The 24,558-nt window shown below is 36.3% G+C and overlaps 1 protein-coding gene across 4 annotated transcripts; it reads left to right on the forward strand.

Annotated features, from left to right (window-relative positions):
• Positions 1–1,491: 1,491 nt before the first annotated feature.
• marchf1 (membrane-associated ring finger (C3HC4) 1) lies at positions 1,492–23,889 on the forward strand. Of its 4 annotated transcripts, none has more exons than XM_056256873.1 (7): positions 1,492–1,802; positions 15,966–16,016; positions 16,113–16,192; positions 16,916–17,590; positions 18,302–18,482; positions 20,461–20,608; positions 23,297–23,889. In XM_056256873.1, exons 1-7 carry the CDS (start codon positions 1,713–1,715, stop codon positions 23,611–23,613), a joined length of 1,542 nt encoding a protein of 513 aa, XP_056112848.1. In that variant the 5' UTR covers positions 1,492–1,712; the 3' UTR covers positions 23,614–23,889. The 4 variants fall into 4 exon arrangements, with proteins under 4 accessions (XP_056112848.1, XP_056112850.1, XP_056112849.1 ...); XM_056256875.1 differs by having other exon boundaries at positions 23,330–23,889; XM_056256874.1 differs by having other exon boundaries at positions 20,461–20,596.
• The last annotated feature ends 669 nt before the right edge of the window (positions 23,890–24,558 follow it).

The raw sequence follows: 24,558 nt of genomic DNA on the forward strand, positions 1-24,558 counted from the left end.
ATACAAACAGGTGAACTTATTAATGAATAAACATGGAAAATAATGGTGGCGGGAAACTAAGGACAAAGGAAACAGGATGTAAACTAAAAGTCCTTGAAAATGTAAACCAAACTGAATGAAAGTTTGACAGCTATGTCATGTCAAGCATATAACTATAAGGCTTGCTTATAAGCTTTGTTATATTACCGTTTATGAGGGAAAATAGCCTACTGATGTAAAGGGGAACCAATAGGAATGAATCTTGTTTTTAAGGGCCTCCTGAGGTCAATCAATGTAACAAATCAATCAGACATAAGCGAACAACCTTGAGGGCCTGAAGAGAAAGATAGTAAATGACAACAATACTTCACTCCAAGAGGAGAGAAAGGGTTTGCTTATATGAGCAAAAGAGAAATGGCTCCCTCCAATGTGAAATGCATGAAAATAGTCCCACATCCTAAAAAAATGTTTTCCCTTTTTTTTTGTAATCATAGTAGACCTTTGAGTCATTTAATGTTGTTTTCTTGGTGAAATTTTAGGTTTCTGTGACATTCAAACGAGTGGCGTTATTTAATAAAGTATCTCACAGCATTTCGTCTTCTGAATGTGAGTAGTGTGTACTAACAATTTTATAACCAGGTTCAATTAATCACATGGGCTTTTTAGCTTGAAAATTTGGTCCGTTTTTTTACCCTGGGTTAGCATAATCATGGGTTATTTGTTTATGTTTCACTGTTTGTGCTTTGGGTTAGTAATGATCAGTCATAGTCCGGTTCTGAGATTTCACATTGTACATTTGTAAAGCAAAAGTTAATATTCTCATTTGCATAAGTAAAATGCCTAAAGTCTTTTTGGTCTGTCAAAATGGTTTTGACCTCTACACAATTCCCATAGCTAGTCTATAGGAATAATAACTTCTAAATTCTAAAATGTAGAACATTTTAAGTAAAAGGAGTAGGTGCCCAAAATGACGAGTTTCTGCAGCTAATGAATATTTAACGAGGCTGAGGACAATATTTCATTTATTATTGGTTGTCTGTTTCATAACTAGTCCTTCCAGTATAATTTAGTTTTGCTGCATAATGAGTCTATATAAGCTCTCCTCAACTGTTTGTTTTAAATTAAACATTTAACAGTTCAAATGTTACCAGCTAGTTTGCTCGGTCCAGTGTGTCTTCCCATGTTCGTGTGAGCGTGTGTGTTTGTGTGTTACAGTAGCCGTGGTTGTGTGTGAAGCCCCTGGGGTTGTAAGCTGATTAGCTTGCTGCTCCATCCCACGCTGCTCCTGGAGGGAGGAGATTTGGAGCTAAAATAACTCCTAAGTCCTCTCAGCAGCATGTTTACAGGTCAGGTTAACAGACGCACACACACACAAACTGAAGCATCACTGCAGTTCTCAGGTAGAGTAAAATTGAAATGAGCTTTTTCTGTCTGTCTGTCTCTCTCTCTCTCTCTCCCTGTCACAAATCACACAGGTAGAACGAGAGAGGTTGGCTTAAGCTTTTTTTGGGGATGTGACGACCAGCTCTCTGGATGTTTCCCTCTGTTGCAGCTGAAGTCTGAGATCTCAACCAGGATACCTGATTTCATGCATGTGTCTGTAGGAGCGTGGATACGAGCTCTGGAGCGGGTCATATTCTTTGTTTCCATGCCGACCCACAGGATGATGTGAGTCGGTTGTCTTTGGTGGGCTGAAGGTAGTGAGGTATCCCGCAGTCCTGAGCACTGCTAGCATGCCTGTGCATCAGATATCGGTTGTACCCATCACTAAGGAGAACGGCAACAGCTCCGGCCGGAATAGAGACAAGAGTAAAGAGAATGAGGCAAGTACCCATTATGTGAATATGTAATGTATGTGGAGTTTTTATAACAAATAACATAGTTTGTTTCATAGGAATTAGTTATGTTGAAGCCGGTATAGCCATCCATGGTTTTCCATGTGGTTACTATAGTCTGAAATTACTAGTTGGTATTTTAATGGATTCTGTGGAGCAATGGTACATTTTCATTAGGGTTACTGTTTAGATTGGGGTCAAGTTGTAAGTTGAGAGTATTGTTCTGTAATAAGATTTATGATACTTAGTTTGCATTAAGGGTTAGTCTGTGAGATTTAAATGCCAAAAGCAATGTGAGGATAACAAAAAGACTCAATCTTATGTAAACAGAAATATAGCCTAGAGCAGGAGCTGGACGCTGTTGTATTGGAAAATAAATTGCTGCTATAAATAGATGTAAGATGTAAAACAAAGCATTACATATATTTCAGTCTATTCAAAGTCATTGACATCACCAGCTCCAATCCTTTTGAGACACTAGATTTGCCAAATATTTTCAGGATTGTGGCATCAAATCTGTAATATATTCAGAATTGTTTTAGACACTTAGTAGTTCACTTAGTCCACAAGCAGAATTGTATGTTATATCTGTCAAATAACCTATACATTTTATATGTACAGAAATATTTTTGTTTTCTGCACACCTAATTATGACTGACACTGCTGTTCAATTATCTATTTTAGATAAACTTGCCCCCTAAACAGCATGAAAAAGTAAAGCAAACTCATTGGTTGTGTGTAAATGTTTGGCTAAAGCTATCTTCAGTATGTTTTGACTGCATTATCCAGAAATAATTTAGCCATTGAATTAACACTTTTTGGACAGATTTGTTGCATACATCAGAATATATTGTTGGATGGCCTAGAGAGTGCACTAGTTGAACAGTCCTATGCAAATTTCTTTGTATCTTGAGTAAACGTGGTCACCCAGCGGTCTTTCGCCATCAGATGTACTTAATAACATGCTCTTGTCCTATTGACTTGAACCCTTGTGTGTTGGTGGTGTGCGTGTGTTGGACATTGCTTTGCTGTACTCTGAACCAATAACCAACATATTCATGAATGGATGATACTGTAAAAACATTTGAACACATCAGTTTTCATGCCAATGAAAGAACGCAGTTTTCTGCGTGAATGTAAAAATTCAACTTGAAATTACTGAGTTTAGAAATGTGCCTTTGGATCATTTGGCTGATATGAAGGACATATTAAAATATAAATATAATACATAAAAGATGTACATGTCTTGAATGAAATACCATGCCTAAAATTGCACGATATCCTGAATTTAAGAATTGGCACCCTTTCAATAATGATTTTGGCTTTAAATTGACCGTGCCCCACAGGAAGTTGAATTGGAATTTTAATTTGGAATGAAAAGATTAGGAAAATTGGAACATTGCAGTATTTATTATAAATGATTTATCAGCGCACACACAGTATATATATTTTTTTAAATTCATGTGCCCTCGTATTCTGTAATCAAAATAACTTGCAACAACTCTTCTCTGATGATGTGTTTACTGGCGTGAGGGCAGGACAAACTATACTTACATTAGATCACAGCAATAGCAAACCACAATTATCTTCCTGTGCAAAAGTTGCCATCACAGGTCTAGTGTGTTGTTGTTATTTTGTACTAAGGTGTTATGGTTTTTATGCCATTGCATTCAAGTTGATATGGCATTCTGTGTGGTTTCTATGTGCCTGCTTACTGATCCTAAGTCAAAAGAGCAAGTCTCTATGAAATTCTGGCCCCTAGATATACCTATTTAAGTACGGACCTGAGTCATAAGACTAAGATTTGTTTTAACCCACCGACAGGCAGAAATCCTGAAAAAGTATTAGTACACCTCTCCACAGCACTCATCAGTTTTCGTCTATCATTCATGTCAGTAGCACATGGTGTAGGATGAGGAATGTGCTGAACTTTACTGCTTAAGGTTAGAGGTTTATGCAACTCCTTAACCCTAAACATGAGCTAAAGTAACCGTGATGCCTTATTATGCCTCACAGGCACTGTAATAAAGATGCAGCGATCTGAATTCTTGAAAGCATTATCACTATACCAAGAACTGAAGACTGAGCAAACACGTTAGTTATTACTTTCTTTCTAATATGGTTTTACTTAGTATGGAGACTCTTAGACCTTCCATGTGTTGTAGGTGTACTGTTACGTGTGATGTGCATTTCACGTGTTCCATTTCTGTGAATTAGCTGCTCTTTCTCTCTCTAGCGGGCGTCTAATCCACTGTGCTCTCTGCTGGAGATGTCACCTGTGATCACTCACTAACACACATACATAAGCACATTCTCTTGGCACCATGATGGGTCCCTGGCGCCCTGTCCTGACCTTTTCTCTTTAAAACTAGATTCCACATAGTTCGAGACATCGACAAAATTCTATCTACCAGTTATGATAAATTTGATTATTGGTTAAAACAGTAATATTGTGACACTTTATTTTAATTTACTGTATTTTAATGTAAATAATTCCTGTGAAGACAAAGCATTTTTTTTTACAGCCATTACTTCAGTATTCAGTGTCACTTTTATTCAGCAAGGATGCATTAAATTGATCAAAAGTAACAGTAAAGACATTTATGTAATGTCCATTTCAAATAAATGAGGTTCTTTTTAACATTCTGTTCATTGAAGAATACTGAAAAAATGTATAACGATTTTCACAAATATTAAGCCTGAATTTTGAAGACTTGAAGTAATGGCTGCTGAAAATTCAGCTTTGCCATGACAGCAATAAAATACATTAAAAATAGAAAACAGTTCTTATACTATTTCACTGTATTACTGTTTTTTCTGTATTTTGGATCAAATAAATGTAGCCTTTGTGAGCATAAGAGACAAAAACATTAAACAAGCGTAGCGTTTCAAAACTTTTGACTGGTAATGTACACTAGAGTGCCCCAAAAATATTTCTGAACTGCCCTTTTGTAAAAAGGTATGGTGGAAGAGACCTTTATTAAGTGTTATTAAATCACGTTTTTCCATCTCGTAGTGTGAATGTTTACACAGTGTAAAAATATATCATTGTGTTTTTATTGTAGGTCTTATACAATGTGTCATCTGTCTCTCTGTCAGTCAATGTCATTGTTGCTTGATTTTTTTGTGTTTGAGGTGTATTTTATAACTTTGATCAGGTGTGTGTGTATCTGATGCTGTTGCAGATGCGTACAGTGGCCAGTGTATATGTAAAGCAAATGAGCAGATTATGTAAAGTGGCTGTTAACCTGCTCTGAATATGTATGCTTTTCGAGTGTCTCAATAGGTTCAGTGTTGTGGCTCTGTTTATATTGTGTCAACATTGCTCCCGACATGCTTATTGGTTTGTACTGTGATTGATGCAAAGATATTAATACATAAATTCTGCATTAGTTTGTCATATGGCACCTCAGCATTTTGCAGGTGATTATAAAATTCAAGATTATAAAGATTATTGGTTTTGTTGGTAGTATTGATCATCATAGAGTCTGATTGTTTATTATATGATGACTACAGAAAGAGTTAACTCAACACACTGAGTGAGGCATCTGCTCCATTAACTTTAATTTAAAGAGGCCTCCTTGTATCTGGACCAGCAAAATATTCTGTGTGAGAAGTAGTTTGTGACCAGGTGAATCCCATCAGCTCATTATCCCATAATGCACCTGTGTCTATAGTTAGCTTTTGAATGCCAGCTAGAGCCAGAGCCTCTTAAACAAACACAAATCATAGGGATGGTCACCATTGTATATGCACCTGCATACATATAGTTTGTATGGATCCAACACTGACAGGTTTATCTAAAATAACAGCTGTTTTGAAGCCGAAAGGCAGAACTTCAGATGACATAGCTAGAAAACTACCTCAGACATCAGAAAAATATAAGTGGATCTAACGCTGAAACCGTGTGTTAGCCTATTTCCGTATGTATTTAAATGAATGCACGACCAGAGACAAACCACTTAAAGATTATACCTCAGAGAAGCAGCTCGAGCTAATCCAGCCCTGTCTAGCACATAAACATGCATGTGTGAGCTCTTACATGCATCGGCCTTTGGAGCAAGCAGAGTTGATCGGCAGTTTGGTAGCTTATAGAACATACAGGGGTGAATTTATGGGTAAGTGAATGTCAGTTTGGATGTTTCTGGTTGTATGATTCTAGATTATTGTTTCATAATTGTAAATGTAATGGAGATGAGTTTTAAGAAATGATATACCTTACTTGGCTTTGGCTTGCACACGAGGGCTCTACTGATAAAAGTATTATGGCATGGCTTTCAATTAACTTTTCAGTTAAACTGCTTAGGTTGTGTGGTATTACTGAAATTGTAAATCCTGTTATGCATTTTAATCCTTGCAGTTTGCAAAACAAGTGACTAACTACATTTGACAACTACTAAATGTATCTGCATACATGTACTCAAAGCGATATATAAACAGATAAAGTTGGTAAATCTATCTGTATATAGTAAGCTATCTACCATTTAAAAGTTTGGGGGCACATTAATCAAAAGTGACAGTAAAGACATTTATATTTCAATGGAATGAAATGCTGTTCATTAAAAGCTTTCTATTATCGAAAAATCCAGAAAAAAATGTATTTTACACAAAAATATTAGTCAGCACAACTGATTGATAATAATAAGAAATGTTTCGTGAGCACCAAAATAGCATATCAGAATGATTTCTGAAGGATTATGTGATGCTGAAAAACTGTAATAATGGCTGCTGATAGTTTATGCTGCTTATTTTTTGTGGAAACCATGATACATTTTTTTTAACAAATGAATGTTTCTAAGTTTGAACATATGAAAGTTCAAAAGAGCATTTATTTGAAATAGAAATGTTTGTAACACTGTACAAGTCTTTTCTGTCACTTTTGATACATTGCTGAATAAACATTAATTTCTTTGAAAAAAATTAAGTCTTACGGATCCCAAAGTGTAGTGTATATCGTTTGAAATATCTATTTCTTACAATAAAAAAAAGAAGAAGAAGAATTTGGGCCTCTAATTGTATGGGACACCAAATTCCAATTTGAACCCAATGGAAAGTGTTGCAGGATTTGCTTGTGTCTTCCACATGATCATGTTTATTTTATGTTGTTTTTTTGTTTAAGCAATGATATAACATGCCTTTCGATGTATATTTGAGAACTGACTGGAGAAACAAACAGTAGTAATGACCTTTGACCTTGATCTTTGAGCCTAAATAGTACTTAAGGGTCAAGGCTAAAAGATATTAGGGCTTTCTATGTTTCATACTCTAGACCTTTACAGGGAATTTTTAGAATGTTCTATAGATTAATTCTGGTCAACATTTACTGTTACCTGGATTCTGTAAATTAAGTCAAGACAGGAGCATTTTATTTCTCATGTTTGTTCTCAGTCAGATGTAGAAGCAGTAGTAGAGATTTGAAAAATTGTAAGGGGACATTATATCACAGACTTTGTCAGAGCCCTCAATGAGATTTATATTAAGGTGCATTTGCTTTAATAGAGCTCTGTAATAAGCAACCATATATAGGCTACTATTCTGAATGCAACAGAAAATTAGTAATTTGTGAATTCAAACAGTCAGAGGAACTGTGATCCTAAAATGCTGGGTTGTTTGTTGGGTCAAATATGGACAAACCCAACCGTAAACATTTTTTTATTTGATTTTCAAACCTAACGGTTGGGTTTTTCCATATTTGACCCAAACGTGGGTTGAAACAACCCAGCATTTTCAGAGTGTATTATATATTAGCAGACTGCATAGATAAGGAGAAACCATCAATAAAAAGGTCATATTACACGTGTGGTCAGAGTATAGAAATTCTAGATGGATGAATGAGCACTATTTTTCCAGCGAGGAAGCAGTGTCATCATTCAGAACAGAAGCTAAGGCTTTTATGTAGAAAGTGAATCCATTATGTGCATTACACACCACTGGAATCTAATTCTAAAGCCTGTGGAAAGCATCCAGAGTAGTAATTTAATTTGCTCAGATGTTGCTCTTTCAAAACTCAGGGGGTGTAATGGAATTTTTAGTTATGTTTTATTTAAGTGTCAGCTTTAGTTTAGATGGTTCTCCTTAAAATACTTTAGGAAAAATAAAAACAGATACAAATAAGAGACAACTGTTGAAGGAGTAGCAATATAGAGCAATAAAATGAATTTTCACTTTGATGAGAAATTATTGTTTTTTTGTTGAAATCTCTGACTTTCGATCACAGACTTCTGCTTCTTGGCAAAAACCATGTTTGGTTGAGTGGTGCATTCTGGGTAGGGGTGGGAGATATTGACAAAAATGAATATCTCGATATTTTTTTCCAATATCTCAATATCGATATTCAGACGATATTTTTGCAATCCTTTAAAGAAATGTGTGCAAACTGGCAAAGAAGGTCCAGTTGGTCTTTTGACTTGCTGCATTTTACCTATCATTGTATAGAATTACTAGTACATAAAGATATGAGACATTATTGATTTAAACATGAACCAAGTTACTGTACTAAATATTTATTGTAATACAAGAACAGTGCTTTTTCAGTACAATATATGTACGTATTAAATTTACTTTGTGCTTTGCAAATAGGCAGTTCACAAAATTCACGGTTCGGTTCGATACGATACAGTGATGTACGTTTTCGATACAGCAAAAAGAAAGAAATAACAGATAAATTTCCTATTTATTAAAAGAAAAAATATTTTTTACATCTTGAAACCTTTACTTTTATAAATGGGGGTCATCTTTGAAGGATGAACAAATAATGTTTTGGTCATCATCACATTAAAAATAACTTTTAAATATGATAATATTTGAGTTTTGAAGTGCTGGAAAAAGATGTGTGATGTAGGCCTGCCTACCTGAAAGCATTTTACTATTTCTGCCAAACTTCCATGGTTACAGTTAGTGTTACTATATTAAATCCATGGTGAATGTTGCTGATCTGTGAACGTAGATTTGCCTATAAGTTCATTCATGGCAAAATGTTTCTCCTGGTTTCCACGTTTGATCCGTTAATAACAGAGAAATGTGCATGCTTCTCACTAGATCTCGCAGTGATGTTATTAGTAGGCTACTTCAGTGGCGAATTCTAATGTTTTCTCTGGATCTCTTAGCGCTGTGTATAACACTTTACTGTCTATCTATGGTATTACAGGGTCGCTTCATCACGAGTCGGCGTGCGCTGCACTGACATTGATGGTCCGAACTGAAACGGTCCGTGAAGCACAAAATAATAGCGCAGTTTCGTTCCGCTTTTATTACGTTTGCCATTTGATGTTGTGCAACGTCATGGTGGTCGCGCCAACGAGGATTTTGGTCGGCAGGAAAAAATGGTCCAACGGTTCGGTTTGTATCATAGACAGTATAAGAAGGTTTGTATGCGTACCGAACCGAAAGCTACCGAACGGTTCAATACGAATACGCGGGCGTACCGTTACACACCTATTTGCGAACAGTAGGCCTACTTCTATTAGACCAACAACAATGTGACTACCTATTTACTTGAAGTTAAAAGAAGCCCTGTTCGGAGGCTATTACGGTGGATCTCGGAAATTGTATTCCATCTTTTGAACTCATCATTACACAACGCAATTTTTAAAAACTTTTTAACTCCAGACTTCAGTTTTCTGCAAACAACGCATATTTTGCCTTTTCTATCAGCTATTTTATTAACCGTACATCGGCTTTATTCTTTACGTTTTTGGATTGTTGCTTCAACCTAAGAAACGTCATAACACACAGGTAAGAACTCCGTAGTTGTATTGCAAATTAGTAGCAGCTTACTCTCGTGCAATTGAGGAACGATCGTGATTTTGTAAAAAAAAAAAAAAAAAAAAAAACTTAAAATACAGTCAAACAAACCCCTACAGTATTAAAATAGCAACATATAATAGTTTAGAAGGTTATAGTGTGTGTTATTTGTTTTGTCTTTAACTTCCTTCAGCTCTTTTCATGTTTGGGGGGTCAGATTGTACAAATTATATTCGATATCTCGATTTTGCATATCGTCCAGACAACAATTTGGATATTATCGTCTAAACGATATATCGCCCACCTCTAATTCTGGGTGAACTCTAGGGGCCTCTGGGAATGCCGTGGTTGGAGTTCAGGTGTGAACGCAAACATGATCATCATGTTTGACTGATGTCAAACAATCAGAGAACATGTTTATAATATGATTTTCCCTCAAAGGATGCATTTGCACCTGCATGCTCGCTGAAAAATAACCCTGCGGGTGAATGAAATATTTATGAGCTGATCAGATGTTGGTGTCTGTTGACTTTCACATCAATAATTCAGAGCGATATATGTCGAGAGAGAACAGAGCTCAATACTAGCCTTTACATCAGCTAAACTACATAGACATTTTCTTTTTTTATACAAAAAGAGAGCAAAGTACTGGAACTGGAACAGCTAGGTCTATTGTAAAAAAAAAAAAGAAAAGATATATATATACACTCACCGGCCACTTTATTAGGTACCCCATGCTAGTAGCGGGTTGGACCCCCTTTTGCCTTCAGAACTGCCTCAATTCTTCGTGGCATAGATTCAACAAGGTGCTGGAAGCATTCCTCAGGGAGTTTGGTCCATATTGACATGATGGCATCACACAGTTGCCGCAGATTTGTCGGCTGCACATCCATGATGCGAATCTCCCGTTCCACCACATCCCAAAGATGCTCTATTGGGTTGAGATCTGGTGACTGTGGAGGCCATTTTAGTACAGTGAACTCATTGTCATGTTCAAGAAACCAATTTGAAATGATTAGAGCTTTGTGACATGGTGGAAGTAGCCATCAGAGGATGGGTACATGGTGGCCATAAAGGGATGGACATGGTCAGAAACAATGCTCAGGTAGGCCGTGGCATTTAAACGATGCCCAATTGGCACTAAGGGGCCTAAAGTGTGCCAGGAAAACATCCCCCACACCATTACACCACCACCACCAGCCTGCACAGTGGTAACAAGGCATGATGGTTCCATGTTCTCATTCTGTTTACGCCAAATTCTGACTCTAACATCTGAATGTCTCAACAGAAATCGAGACTCATCAGACCAGGCAACATTTTTCCAGTCTTCAACTGTTCAATTTTGGTGAGCTCTTGCATATTGTAGCCTCTTTTTCCTATTTGTAGTGGAGATGAGTGGTACCCGGTGGAGTCTTCTGCTGTTGTAGCCCATCCGCCTCAAGGTTATGCGTGTTGTGGCTTCACAAATGCTTTGCTGCATACCTCGGTTGTAACGAGTGGTTATTTCAGTCACTGTTGCCCTTCTATCAGCTCGAACCAGTCTGGCCATTCTCCTCTGACCTCTGGCATCAACAAGGCATTTCCGCCCACAGAACTGCCGCTCACTGGATGTTTTTTCTTTTTCGGACCATTCTCTGTAAACCCTAGAGATGGTTGTGCGTGAAAATCCCAGTAGATTAGCAGTTTCTGAAATACTCAGACCAGCCCTTCTGGCACCAACAATCATGCCACGTTCAAAGTCACTCAAATCACCTTTCTTCCCCATACTGATGCTTGAACTGCAGGAGATTGACTTGACCATGTCTACATGCCTAAATGCACTGAGTTGCCGCCATGTGATTGGCTGCTTAGAAATTAAGTGTTAACGAGCAGTTGGACAGGTGTACCTAATAAAGTGGCCGGTGAGTGTATATACTTTTGTTGGTTGAAGTTACAATCATGATAGTCTGACTTGTTTTCTGTAAAAGCCTGGTATGTAAAATAGATGTTGTGTGTGCTTGCAACACCTTATATGCACTATGTTCTCAGACTGATATTGATCATCAGAGGATTATTTGTGTGTGTGCTTGAAAGAAAAGAAAATACAAAGATTTTGTATGTTAGCTTGAAAGAAAAATGGTTAAGTTAATAATGGGCCAGGTGTGGACTAGAAACAAAGGTGGACCCACCAAAAGCCCATGAGGAATCAGCTCTGCCTGAGGCACATGGAGGCAATAAACGCTAATAAAGCTTGTTTTTCAAAAATGTCTGGCAAAACAAAGCATTCAGCATTTTTTTAAAAATAAAAATCAAAGGTCAACAATTCCCTTTGTGCCATTTGTGTTTTATATTGATTTCTAAACTCGTTGTAGCCAAACCAGAACTGTGCACAAGAAGGTATTTGTTTATACACTACCATTACACTACCATACCAGTTTGGGGTCAGTAAGATTTAAAATTCTTTTTTTTTTTTTTAAAGAAATTTGTTTTAGTTTTTAAATTACCAATTTTTAGGATGCATTAAATTGATCAAATGTGACAGTAAAGACATTTATAATGTTACAAACTGTTTTCAACACTGAAAATAAATTTTAAATTGTAATATCTTACAATATTTTTATGTTCAAGACATTTAGTTTACATTTATTTTTAGTGTATTTTTGATCAAATACGCTGTAATATAACAGCTTGTACAGCCAGTTCAGAGGATGAGCAAGTTATTTCATTTTGATTGAAGATTAAAAAGAGATTTTTTGGGAATAACATGCTCTGATTAATCGTCCACAATCAGACCAGGAATGTGCCTTAAGAAAGACTTAAATAAGTTTCCATGTTGACTTTAAACAGAGCTCTATACAATTGAATGAAAGAAGACCTGAATGATTCCCTCTTTTTTTTTCTTACTGTTTTTCTCGATTGCTATGACACTAAACCCCATTACCTAAACCAAATTCTCAATAGCCTGAACCCATTTTTCGAATAATTCACTCTTTCTGCAAAACGGTGAACAAGTTCAGGCAGTTAAACACCATTTGCAAATCTCATGCACACTTTTTGCAAAACACATTCTCACTCACTAAAACACATTTTGCACTGTGATGCACTTGTGTGGCAAAACGGTAAACACAAGTGGCAAAACGGTAAACAGAGCCACAACACGGTTGTCATCGTTTGCACAAAACGACTCAAAATTGTTCACACTTGTTTCTAATGATGTGATCAAACCAATTGTGAGAGGAGGAAGAGTTTGGCTGCATCTGAAATCATATACTTCCCTACTATATAGTAGTAGGCGAAAAACAGTATGTGACAAAATGTCCGAATTCACAGTTTCTCCTATAAGTGTAGGCAAAAATTACCCGGATGACCTATACTTCTTCCGGCAAGAATCTGAAGAGTGCATTTGATGGACACTTTACTATCCCATGAGGCCACGGGAGAGGATTTGTGAATGGCAGTGAAGCGATGTAACTGACGCTGGTAGGTCACATGATAATAACAGCATCACGAATGTAGTACATCCAGATTACATTCATACTACTCACATTCATACTATAGAACATACTTTTTTAGCGGTTGTGAGGTAATTACTTATTCAAAATAAGTACTCAAGAGAGTATGCGATTTCGGATGCAGCCTATGTGTAAGAGGTGGTGGACGAGGAGGAAGAGGATGAGGACGAGAAAGAGCAAGGTGTGATGTCAAACTTTTTTTGCCTGCATGGCAAGAGACAACATTTCCTGTGATTTGGACAAGGTTCTCAGGCTGGACACAGCACGAAGACGTGATGTGCTGAGGCAGAGAATGAATCTCTCACTGATTTTGATTTTGCAGTTGCACAACTATTTTTTACTGTAACATGCTTTTCATTTAGAGTTTTCTTTGACCTTTTGTGCTTTTGGACTATTGTATTTCTTTCAGTATGCAAGTGCTGAATATACAGAAATTCAATACTATTCAATATTCAATATAATACTATTGCAGTTCATAGAGTATACAGCATATTTTTTTTACGTAATTGCAAAATTTGTTTACTGTATACATTATCATTTTTTTCTGTAACTACATGCTCTGGATGCTGTGTTCTCCATTTTTTTGATGTTGGTTCTAATGAAAGCTCTGTAGTGTTTACGTATGGCTATTGACTGATGTGTGTATGATCTAGGGTCTTAACTTCAGAAATAGAAAATACGGGACAATCATGGTTCTTTATAGGAAAATAAGGGGCACCCAAAATATTTGTTCTGTATCACACAGTGTTTGTCATTTCAGTGTCTGCAGTTAAGTATGTGTATAAAAGGTTCTCAGACATAAACACATTTGTTTTGTTTTTGTTTTCACATTTATTTATTTACAGTTTAATTCTAAAATTAATTTTAATGTCACACAAAAACTGTCACATTACACACAAACCATCGTTCAAAATAATAGTATTTATTCAATTCAATTCAATTCAAATTTATTTGTATAGCGCTTTTCACAATACATATTGTTTCAAAGCAGCTTTACAGAAAGTGCATTTCAGAAATGTACATAGAAGAATATAGTTAGTCAATCATCATGTAGGCCTATTAATTTAGGGCATAACATATCGCCGGCGTTGAGTCGTCTCTTCACAGGCGTCGAGTCGTCTCATCGCAGGTGTTGGGGCATCTGAAGTCTCCGTGAGAGGCTGGATACAAACTGGAGCTGACGAACGCTATTTACCTCGGGACTATCTCTGTTATCTCGGGACTACTAGCGTCCCGAGATAACAGCAGAAAAGCAGATGGGAAATAATTAGCGTAGCTGCTGTTCATAATATTAATGCATTTGATCTGATTCAACAGTAGTACAGAAGGTAAGCATTATGTGAATGCTTGGCTGAAGAGATGCGTCTTTAATCTAGTTTTGAACTGGGAGAGCGAGTCTGAGCAACGAACAATATCAGGAAGGCTATTCCAGAGTTTAGGAATTTATCTGAAATAGAAAGCTTTTGTAACATTATACACTGACTACATTGCAAAAGTTTGGGGTCAGTAATTCTAAAAAAATGTTTTCAAAGAAATTAAAGAAAGTAGCCTAATAGCCTACATTTATTCAGCAAATATGCATTAAATTAATCAAAAGAGACAATAGCGACATTTTTAAAGCTTTCTATTTCAGATAAATCTCCTTTGAAATTTATATTCATCAAATAATTCATCAAAAGAATTTATTAAACATTAATAATCAGAAATGTTTCTTGAGCAGCAAATCACAGATCAGCATATTATTCCAGATTATTCCCTCGGGTAGATTGCATGTTTTCTTGCGTGGCTGGATGGATGTTGGACTCCTGTACAATAATCACTTTGTTTGAATTCGCCAAAACTGATTTGCCGAAATCAAAACCCAGACAGTGAAAGGGGTTTGCCGTTAGCGCGAGTCCGGATCCAACCGGAAGCGACCAGACAGCAGAGAGCGGATTCTGTTCGCAAATCAAACAATGATTTGTCCTAAAAGAATGATTAATTTTCAATTTAGAGTTTGTCAATCGTATGGTCTGATGCGCATGAGGGTGGGCTGTGATTGGATGATGACCGGTGTCGTGATCATTCTCAAGTGTCGTGTTGCTGTTGTATCAGTCAATGGTGGTTAGATCAGCTGAGCGTAGCAGTCAATAAACAGGACAAGGGAGGTCACGTACGGGACAAATAAATTAGGGCCAATATACGTCCGGCTAATACGGACAGTTGGTAACCCTAGTATCATCTGAAAGCTTTGTTTCATTTTGAGAACAGGTGAAATGATTTCCAAAACAAGGGTCAGTGGTTTTGTGAATGTGGTTTGAAGATTTGGTTTTGTGTTTAAAGTTGAGAAAATGGGTGAATGTTTCAAGAAGTGTGTCTTAGCAAATGTGGAAAAAATGTAACAATCCCAAAAATAGTCGTTGTGTTCGTTAGTTTCCATGAACACACACACACACATATGTGTGCACAAAAGGTCTTACGATGGCGCTGTTATTTTTAGTAAAAGGATTGGTTTGTCTAAAAGCTGCAGTCACATTAAAGATCTGTTCAAACATGTGACAGAAACCCTGCTTTAAAAGCCATATTTTCTTTATTTGTGTGTAATGTGTGAGAGTGCTTGTAATTTCTGCTCTACTAGCTTCACCAAACTGAATTGCAAAAGTACTAAACAGGTTTTGCATATACTCCCCCTGTCTGCCATTTATTCAAACAGACCAACAGACAAACTCATGGCATTGATTGGGTTTTCATAACTCATTTGTAAGTTGCTTTGTATAAAAGTATCTGCAAATAAGATGTGGAAGTGCCACAGGGGTCAGTTGATTGTACACTTTAAGTTGAGATAGGAGAAAGTATTTTGTAGTACGACTTTAAAGGTATGGCCTCAATGTGGATGAGAGAGAGCACGCATACGATTAATCCTTTTTGTTTCCATCAGGGTGAGAAGGCACCTGGGCGATCAGGAAGTCGATCCAGTAATATATCTAAGGTAACACACACACCCACACCATCATTATTCAAAGCAACCCCAATAACAACAAAATAAGTGTATATTATGTTGCACTTTTGTCACCATCTGTTTCAGGCCAGCAGTTCCACCCAAGGAGCCGCTCTGAACAGCGTCTCTCAGACATCAGTTACAGCCTCCTCCCAGGACATATGCAGGTGTGTGTGGTCATAGACCGTTGCCGTGAGATGTTCATGATTGGTGCTTTGCTCACCTACATGTTTGCAGACTTTGCACACCATGTGATTTTATTAAATAAGTTCTGGAATGTCAGTGTGTTGGATGTAAATGTAGTGCAGTCCAAAAAGTCTGAGAACACAAGTTTGCAATTCATCTTTTTTTCTATTTAAACCATAAAATAAGCAGACAGATAGATGATTTTGAACAACGAATAGAAATATTTAGCATTCTGCAATATTTCTTGGTCCCTAATCAAATTTGTTATTTGTAAGCAAATGTTTTCTGTTGATAATTTAATTTGTAATAAAATATTATAATTGAATTACTTATAAATTAATTAAAATTAAAAATAGAATAATATTTATAAAACATTTTGTATTAAATTAAATTAAGAATGCAAAATAGAAAAATAATGTAGTCTTGTAGTCTCAGACTTTGTGTGTATGAATGCATAACTGAAGGTATGTTAAAGAAATTACATTGGGTTTGGAATGCAACTTTTTTTTTTCTGGGGTTCTGTATTAAAAATAATTAGTGAAGAGTGAGTTCCAAGGAGAAATTAGGCCAATGAGAGGAAAAAAATCCACAGATTAAGAAATTCACTTTTTATTTGTCCATTATGTTTTCATGTCAGTCATTTCATGCTCTGTTGTGTCTTCTTCATCTCTTTTGTTTTGTATGTGTGTGTTTGTGTTGTGCAGCTCTAGTGGTCACGCTAAACTTGATGTAGATGGCTCAGATCAGACTACACCCGTCATGCCCATAAACCCGGCCTCCGATCCCGCCCCCACCACAAAACGGCAAGTCAAGCGTCGTGTTCGAAAGCGACGGGAGAGCACCGGGTCTGTTGGGTGTGCCAAGGAGTGCGTGGGCCAGACGAGACATTCCCGATCGCATAAGCAAGTGCACACACACTCTGACTCATCCTCAGAAGACGAGCAACGCTGTAGAGAAGCTCGTTCTTGGAGCCGCGAGAAAGCGAGACGGAGACGCAGTGGCAGCCGACACACGCAAACGCATCCCCGTGAGGAACAGGACGGCATCGAACTCATGTCTGTCAACTCTGACGAGGGACAGAAAGAGAACCAGCCGCCTCTGTGCAAGGATCCCGACACCAACGCCCACAAAAAGTTGTTGTCAAAAAGGGAGGAGCGTGGGGGCCAAAGCCAGGCAGCCAATCACAGGAAAGGGAGTGAGCATGGTACTAGTAGGAGTGGAAGTGAGGAGGAGGAGGAGCCTATTACAAAGACATATGAGGAGCGAGATTCAGGAGATCCAGATATGTCTGTCCCATCCCCCTGTAAATGCACTAATCCCACCAATCAAAATGGCGCCACGCAACAAGCATCCACTGATGATGAACAAGAGGTGTGCAGGTGAGAAAGCTGCACACTCCCTGAAAACTACTGCCTTGATCAATACAATCATGTACATTTTACAGCAGGGGTTTTCAAGGGAGTGACAGGGGGTGCGTGGAAAAGTCCACAGGAAAAACTGTAAAAAAAAAAAGAAATTAATAAATTAGATTCAATTAATAAAAAATGGGATTAAAATAAAAAAGTAGTTAGTTATTAATCTATTAAATAGATTAAATTAAATTAAAATGAATACAATTTTTGATTAATAAAAATAAATAAAAATAGATTGAAATGAAATAAATATACAAATAATTTGACAGTAAATTACTATATTGAGAAGGAAAAAATATATAATAATGTAACTTAATAGAAAACTCATTTTAGATTAATTATATATTTTTTTCAGTGTATAAAAAAAATTGATCCATTTTAAACTTTAGGGTGACGGTGCCTCACAGGAGGATGATCATATCTGGGTGTTTTATCTTATTTCCATTCATTACTTAGCACTTTATTTTAATACCATAATTATTTTTTATTTTGTTTGTTATTTATTATTGTTGTATATATTTCTTCTTCTTGCCATTACTTGTTCTGTGTATAATGCGTTGGCAATAAACACAATCATGCTAGTCAAGTATTTCTAAATTGAAAGATTGAATTGAAATTGACATGGATGTAAAAGAGAGGTTGAAGGAGTGAGAGGTTGATCTGTTTTTGCTTGTGCAGGATCTGTCACTGTGAAGGTGACGAAGAGTGTCCACTCATCACCCCCTGCCACTGTACAGGAAGTATGCGTTTTGTGCACCAGACCTGCCTGCACCAGTGGATCAAGAGTTCCGACACACGCTGCTGTGAGCTGTGCAAATATGACTTCATCATGGAGACACACCTCAAACCTTTGCGCAAGGTAACACACACATATGCAACTCTATGAACAGCTCAGACCCTGTTTTATTGAACACATGTGGTGTTTTTAAAGATTGGAGAATATATATATACTACTAAACAGTGAAATTAATTGTTCAGAAATGTACTTTTTCATATATTTTACAAATTACAATATACACGGAACAAGATTAGCTTATTTCAATTAGCTGTGTGACTGCCTTTGAATTTCATTTATCGCCTTGGTTGTAAAGTCCCTCCCCTTTGAGAGATTATCCAATCATCAAATAGAGAAGCCCGGCTTCCAGTTGCAAAATAAATAGTATGCATTAAACAAAAATACAGTGTTATGTTAACCATAACTGAAGCTAAAGTCAAGCAAAATTCCCTCCCACCTTAAAATACACTACTGTTTCAAAGTTTAGGGTCCATAAGGTTTTTTTTAAATGTAATACTTTTTTTCAGAAAAGACACATTAAATGAATCACAATTGACAGTGAAGACATTTATAATGTTACAAAAGATTTCTATTTTAAAATAAATGCTTAAATATTTTCTTTTAACTTTTTGTTTATCAAATAATCCTAAAAAAAATTCCATAATATTCAACATTGATAAGAAATGTTTCTTGAGCATCAAATCAGCATGATTTCTGAAGGATCTTGTGACACTGAAGACTGAGTAATGATGCTGAAAATAAATTTTAAAATATTTTCCAATAGAAAACAGTTTCATAATATTACCGTTTTACTGTATTTTTGATAAAATAAATGCAGCCTTGGTGGACATACTATACAGTATAGTATACAATGGTAGTGTTTACTACGCAAAATTCAGATGTACAAGAAATCCGCTCATTAAGTCTGATGTCGTGTCTCATCGTTTCTAGGTCCAAACTCTCATTCAGATGCCAAAAGAAAACAAAGAACGGTGCTAATATACATTCAAGTTGTGATGTAATACTACAGAAAAATCATAATCCTAACATTCATTTCCATACCGAAATCCCAGATGGCCAGACTGGGATTCGTTTTTTATAAATTAAAATATTTGTGTCCGAGATGCTGTGAGCACGGAGACTGTAGTGTACATGGTACATTTTTAAATGCTTAGCTTAAATGTGTAATATGAATAAATACTGCTCATAAACAGCTGTTGCAATAGTATTCTCAAGTGAAATGAGTAGAAGCTTGAACCCGTAAACAGTATTCTGTACATCATTAATGATCATTTTAATGGTGTATCATGTAAGCATCATAATATATATATAAATTAATATGGCAATATAAGCATGTTATTATAGGCCAGGCTTAAAATGCAAACTTGTAATATGTAATAGTCCTCTGTCCTGCACCTAATGATCTTTGGGTTGAAAAATGTTAAAGACCTCTTCCAGTGGACATTTCAGAACTACAAAATATCATTGTACTTTGAACAAATATAATCGAAAAGCACATATAATTTACACTTTCGTGCCTGCTTCCCAAGCTTGATCATCACACCATACTGTGCTGTGTTTCCATAGCGACATGTGCTATCAGACTAATCTTACAAAATTCATACACTACACGGTTGAGTGTATAGTGGATGTACATATTATATATTGTGTGGCAGTACAATCTCTTTCAGTGACTTTCATAATTTTCAAGCGTATTTATGGAACAAAAAACAATAATTTAAAAAAGAAAACTAGCTCATTTATGCCTATAGCACAAATTATGAGCGAGTTACAAATCAACGTTTAAAAGTTAGGGGATTTATTAAAAAAAAGTCCCTTAGTATAAGCAGTAATAATAGTGATGCTTGCCTTAGCAAACACTGCTAATAAAATAAACTCAAGGGTTATTCTGCAGATTTGTCTGAATGTGGAAATATTGTGAAGGCCAGAACACACACATATCCTAGTGCTGCCACATTGTGGCTAAAAAACAATATTACGGGAAGGAAAGATATTAACATTAATTGAAGTGATGCTCCCTTGTTCTCTGTCTCTTCTTTAGTGGGAGAAGCTACAGATGTCTAAGAGCGAGCGACGGAAGATCTTCTGCTCTGTGGCCTTTCACCTGGCGGCTGTGGTGTGTGTCATCTGGTCACTCTACGTTCTGATTGACCGCACGGCTGAAGAGATCCGACAAGGCAAGAACAATGGTAGACACAGTCACACCCACAACTTACACAATAGAATCAGAATGAGCTTTATCCTCCTGGGACCCAAGAATAGACTTTTGTTCACTGTAGTGGACATTATATTTTAGTGAATTTCTCTGACATCATACATGTCACATGACAGAACCTGGGTGTCCTGTAAAGAGCACATCCAGGACTTTTGAGAGATACCAAATGTTTGGAGGTTTCACCATGAAAACAACTTCTCCTTGGTCTTTAAAAATGTCTGACATTAATTTAGTGATCAAATGTAGCATTCTTATGGAAATATGATTTAAATTGGACTACTTTTTCAAATTGTATTTCATAAAACAACATCTCAGGAAAATGTTAAGGGGTTTCAAATAAAAAAAAACTTTGTTACAGAACAGGGCATTGATTTCAAACGTGTCCACTGTAGAGGACATCAGGACTAAAATCATGTTTATCAGGCATTCTGGGAGACACAACAAGTGAATATGGAAATAATTTATACATCAATATTCCTATGAAATATTAGATATTATTATTAAAATGTTGCCAATTATTACTCCAATTTTTACACTTCTTTTTTCATTAAATGTTGCTCCAAGAACACATTGATGTGCAAATTAGATACAGTGTATAGATACATTGCATTGAATGGGAATATTAATTTATGGCCATTTTACCCACATATTGCAAAAAGTAAAATGGTGTATCAATTCATTCCATTATTTCTTTCATAACATAGTTGAGAATAATCTTTATACAAATTTTGGTTGAAAAAATCCTGAAACCCCAAAATTTATTGGTGATTGAAAAAAAAACCCATTGTTTTTGCCTATACATATAATTTCATGTCATTTTATTTTTTAAACAACTTAGTCCTGGCGTCCACTACAGAGGACATAGCATAACGTATGAATAAAATATTATTTTATATATGTGTTTTTTTACCATTTGTTTATTGTGCTCTAAACAGTGTGATGACATGGAAAAAAACTAAATTCAAAAAACTTTTTTTTTCTGGGTCTCAGGAGGATATTGCCATGTATGTTTAAACATACGAGGAATTTGTCTTGGTGACAGATTTTTTTTTATACACGTATAAAAATACACAATAGTTAATATTTTTATGCAAAGGTATAAATGTTAACCTGAATAAGGTGCAATGCAGTATTATTCAGGTTACTATGTAATTTAGCTTAGTACAGCTGGAATGTTGTATTGAACAATCAGCATCTAGTTATTAGTGATTATATAGTGGTGAAATTCAGTGTTGTAAAGTAGCTTCGATTAAGCTTATTTTAAGTCATTTTTTATTTTACTCCTAAAGAATGATTAGTACTTTTGACAAAATAGGCTTAAAATTATGTAAACTCACATGAAATGGGGAAAAAAATATTGTTTAACGTGTTTTCGGTAATTGAAATTGAATATTGAATTGAATATAAGTTGAAAAAGTAGTTGAAAAAACTTAAAACACACAAAAAAATTTGCCTTGGCAGCTAACTGAAAGAAGTTGAAGTACAAAACTTACTAATACTAAAGCTATATAAATATTTACTTAAATTAGGGATCCACCGATATGAACATTTTGGCCGATACCGATAATTCTTTATATTTGAAAGCCAATAACCGATATATTAACCGATAAATGTAATTCCAAGTTTTTATATAATTTTTTAAAAGCCTGATTACAAAAACAAAAGTCTCACAATTAAAAGCCATGTCCCAAATTTGCTCATTATAATTTATTGTAGCCTATATGACAGACTTGCGCTGCACATGTTCACAGGCAAAATGTTCATATTGGGCCGATAATGATAATATTAAAATTGAACATATATCGGCCGATACCGATATGGTGGCAGATATATCATGCATCTCTAACTTAAACTAAAACTAAAATGAAAACTTAAAATAAAAAATAAAAGCTAATTAAAAATATGAATTAATACTATAACAGTATTTAAATAATACTACAATAGCCATGGAATATTACTACAATAACCATGGAATATTACTACTATGATGATAATATGTAATTTGCATATCGCCTTTCTAGAGCACCAAAATGGCTGAAATGTCATTTGGACTAAATGTAAATTATGCATTTAAAAAAAAACCTTAAAAAATGCATAACATTAAAAACTGAACAACTATTGAATGTGAAGCAGCAGTGATATAAAAACAAAAAAAATAATTAATCTGGGCCAAAGTTTATGTTTAAAGGTCAAAACAACTGGGGCGACTAAGGCTACGCTTACACTGTCCTTCCAAATCGGATTATTTGTGTATCCGATTGGAATCTGATTTATAATAATTGACGTCCTCATTGTGTATCGCAGATCTGATTTGTGTGCCCATGCCGCTCTTTCGTTTTCCGAAATATCTGCATTGGTTTCAATGACAATGACGTTGCGTTGGTAGGTATACGCCAAAAACAACAACCGCAACATTGGAGGAGGTTTCAATACAGATGTTGTCTTATTTACAACATGACAATGTTGACGACTACTGCGTCTTCTGAATCATCAAGCCCTAAATGTCCCTGTTAATGCAATGATATAGTGCTGCAATGCTTGAATGTGTCAGTGGAAATCCCAGTGTAACAGTGTGGGATGTGATTCTACTTTAGAGTAGCTGGATGGTAATATAGTGATATAGTGCTGTAATGCCATGCTCATACTCTCATTGCACACACAGCGTTGGTGCGTTTGTCCCCTCTCAATGCCGTAGGGGTGCTGGAGTGGCCGTTCTGGACTAAGCTCATCGTGGTGGCGGTTGGCTTTTTTGGAGGACTCCTCTTCATGTACATTCAGTGCAAAGTCTATCTGCAGCTCTGGAGGAAGCTAAAGGCTTTCAACAGGATCATCTTTGTACAGAACTGCCCTGAAACCGTCCGCAACGGAGAGAACAGGCCGCCCCCGGTCACCCAGAGCAACGGCACGCACGGGGCAGTGGAGGTTCCCGTACCTCAGACACAAACAAACACAGGAGATGCGGAGGTGGCTCCTGTTTGATCATGGATGCTTGGTGCCCTGAAACCTCAGAAAAGTCTAGTAAAGGGCTCCTCTAGGTGTTTGTATTTGACCAAAGTGATGTGATTTACATCAAATAACAAAAGCACTTTTTATTTTCCCTGTAGGTGGATGACCTTATATAAGATTTCATAGATGTATATGAAATTAAAACATTAATTGTGTGTGCAATGATGTCATTTGTTATGACAAGGTGTAAAAACATTAGCGCAAATAATCATACCCCCAATCCATAATTAAATAGTATAATAAGGGATTCCCCTACCATCTGAGCCATTCAAGCTTGAACAACCCTCATGTTTTTTGCGAGTCCGCAGTCATATGTCATTACAGTTTTTTTTTTGTTTTTTTTACAATTGCCCCAATTGCTAGGACACATTTCTCAATACTTTGGTCTCTTTTTCAAAACTCTTCGCAGTTCTAACCAACTTTTAGCTCAGCGCAGCAGGCGCAGGTAGCTTTGGTTAAACTACCAAAGCACTTCATACACGTCTCAATCAAGGCACTCTTCAAACACACTTTGTCACTCATAAAACAACAAACTAATATGTTTTCTTTTGTAAAATACAAGAATAACCGGTATCTACTGTTTAACATTCTACTGTTTAAAAGGCTTTCTGCAAGCAATGATAAACGATCAAACGTTTAGCCCACATAGATATTATCCAACGTTTAGCCCACATATTATTGAGAAATGTGTGAGAACTCTGTGACCTCTAAATGTGACAGAGAACCAGAGGTGAACGTGCCAGTTACAGCAGTGATTATTCAAGTCAAGGAACAATCAAGTCTTAAACCAATCCTCTTTAACTTTAGCTCTCACCTCAGTTGTCTTTCCTCCAGCTGTTGAATTCTTGGATCAGGGAGTCACCTTACAGAGGAATAGAGTTGAATTCAAGAACCTAAATGAACCAAAGATATGTTACA

Source organism: Rhinichthys klamathensis, unplaced genomic scaffold (genome assembly GCF_029890125.1).
Source record: "Rhinichthys klamathensis goyatoka isolate OS25496 unplaced genomic scaffold, OSU_Roscu_1.1 h1tg000133l_1, whole genome shotgun sequence".
In the NCBI taxonomy this organism is placed as follows: domain Eukaryota; kingdom Metazoa; phylum Chordata; class Actinopteri; order Cypriniformes; family Leuciscidae; genus Rhinichthys; species Rhinichthys klamathensis.

Coding starts and splice junctions, on each gene's coding strand:
- marchf1 (XM_056256873.1), top strand. CDS start 1,713: ATGCCTGTGCATCAGATATCGGTTGTACCCATCACTAAGGAGAACGGC. Junction 17,591..18,301: donor GATGAACAAGAGGTGTGCAG/GTGAGAAAGCTG, acceptor TTGCTTGTGCAG/GATCTGTCACTGTGAAGGTG. Junction 20,609..23,296: donor CCGACAAGGCAAGAACAATG/GTAGACACAGTC, acceptor TTGCACACACAG/CGTTGGTGCGTTTGTCCCCT.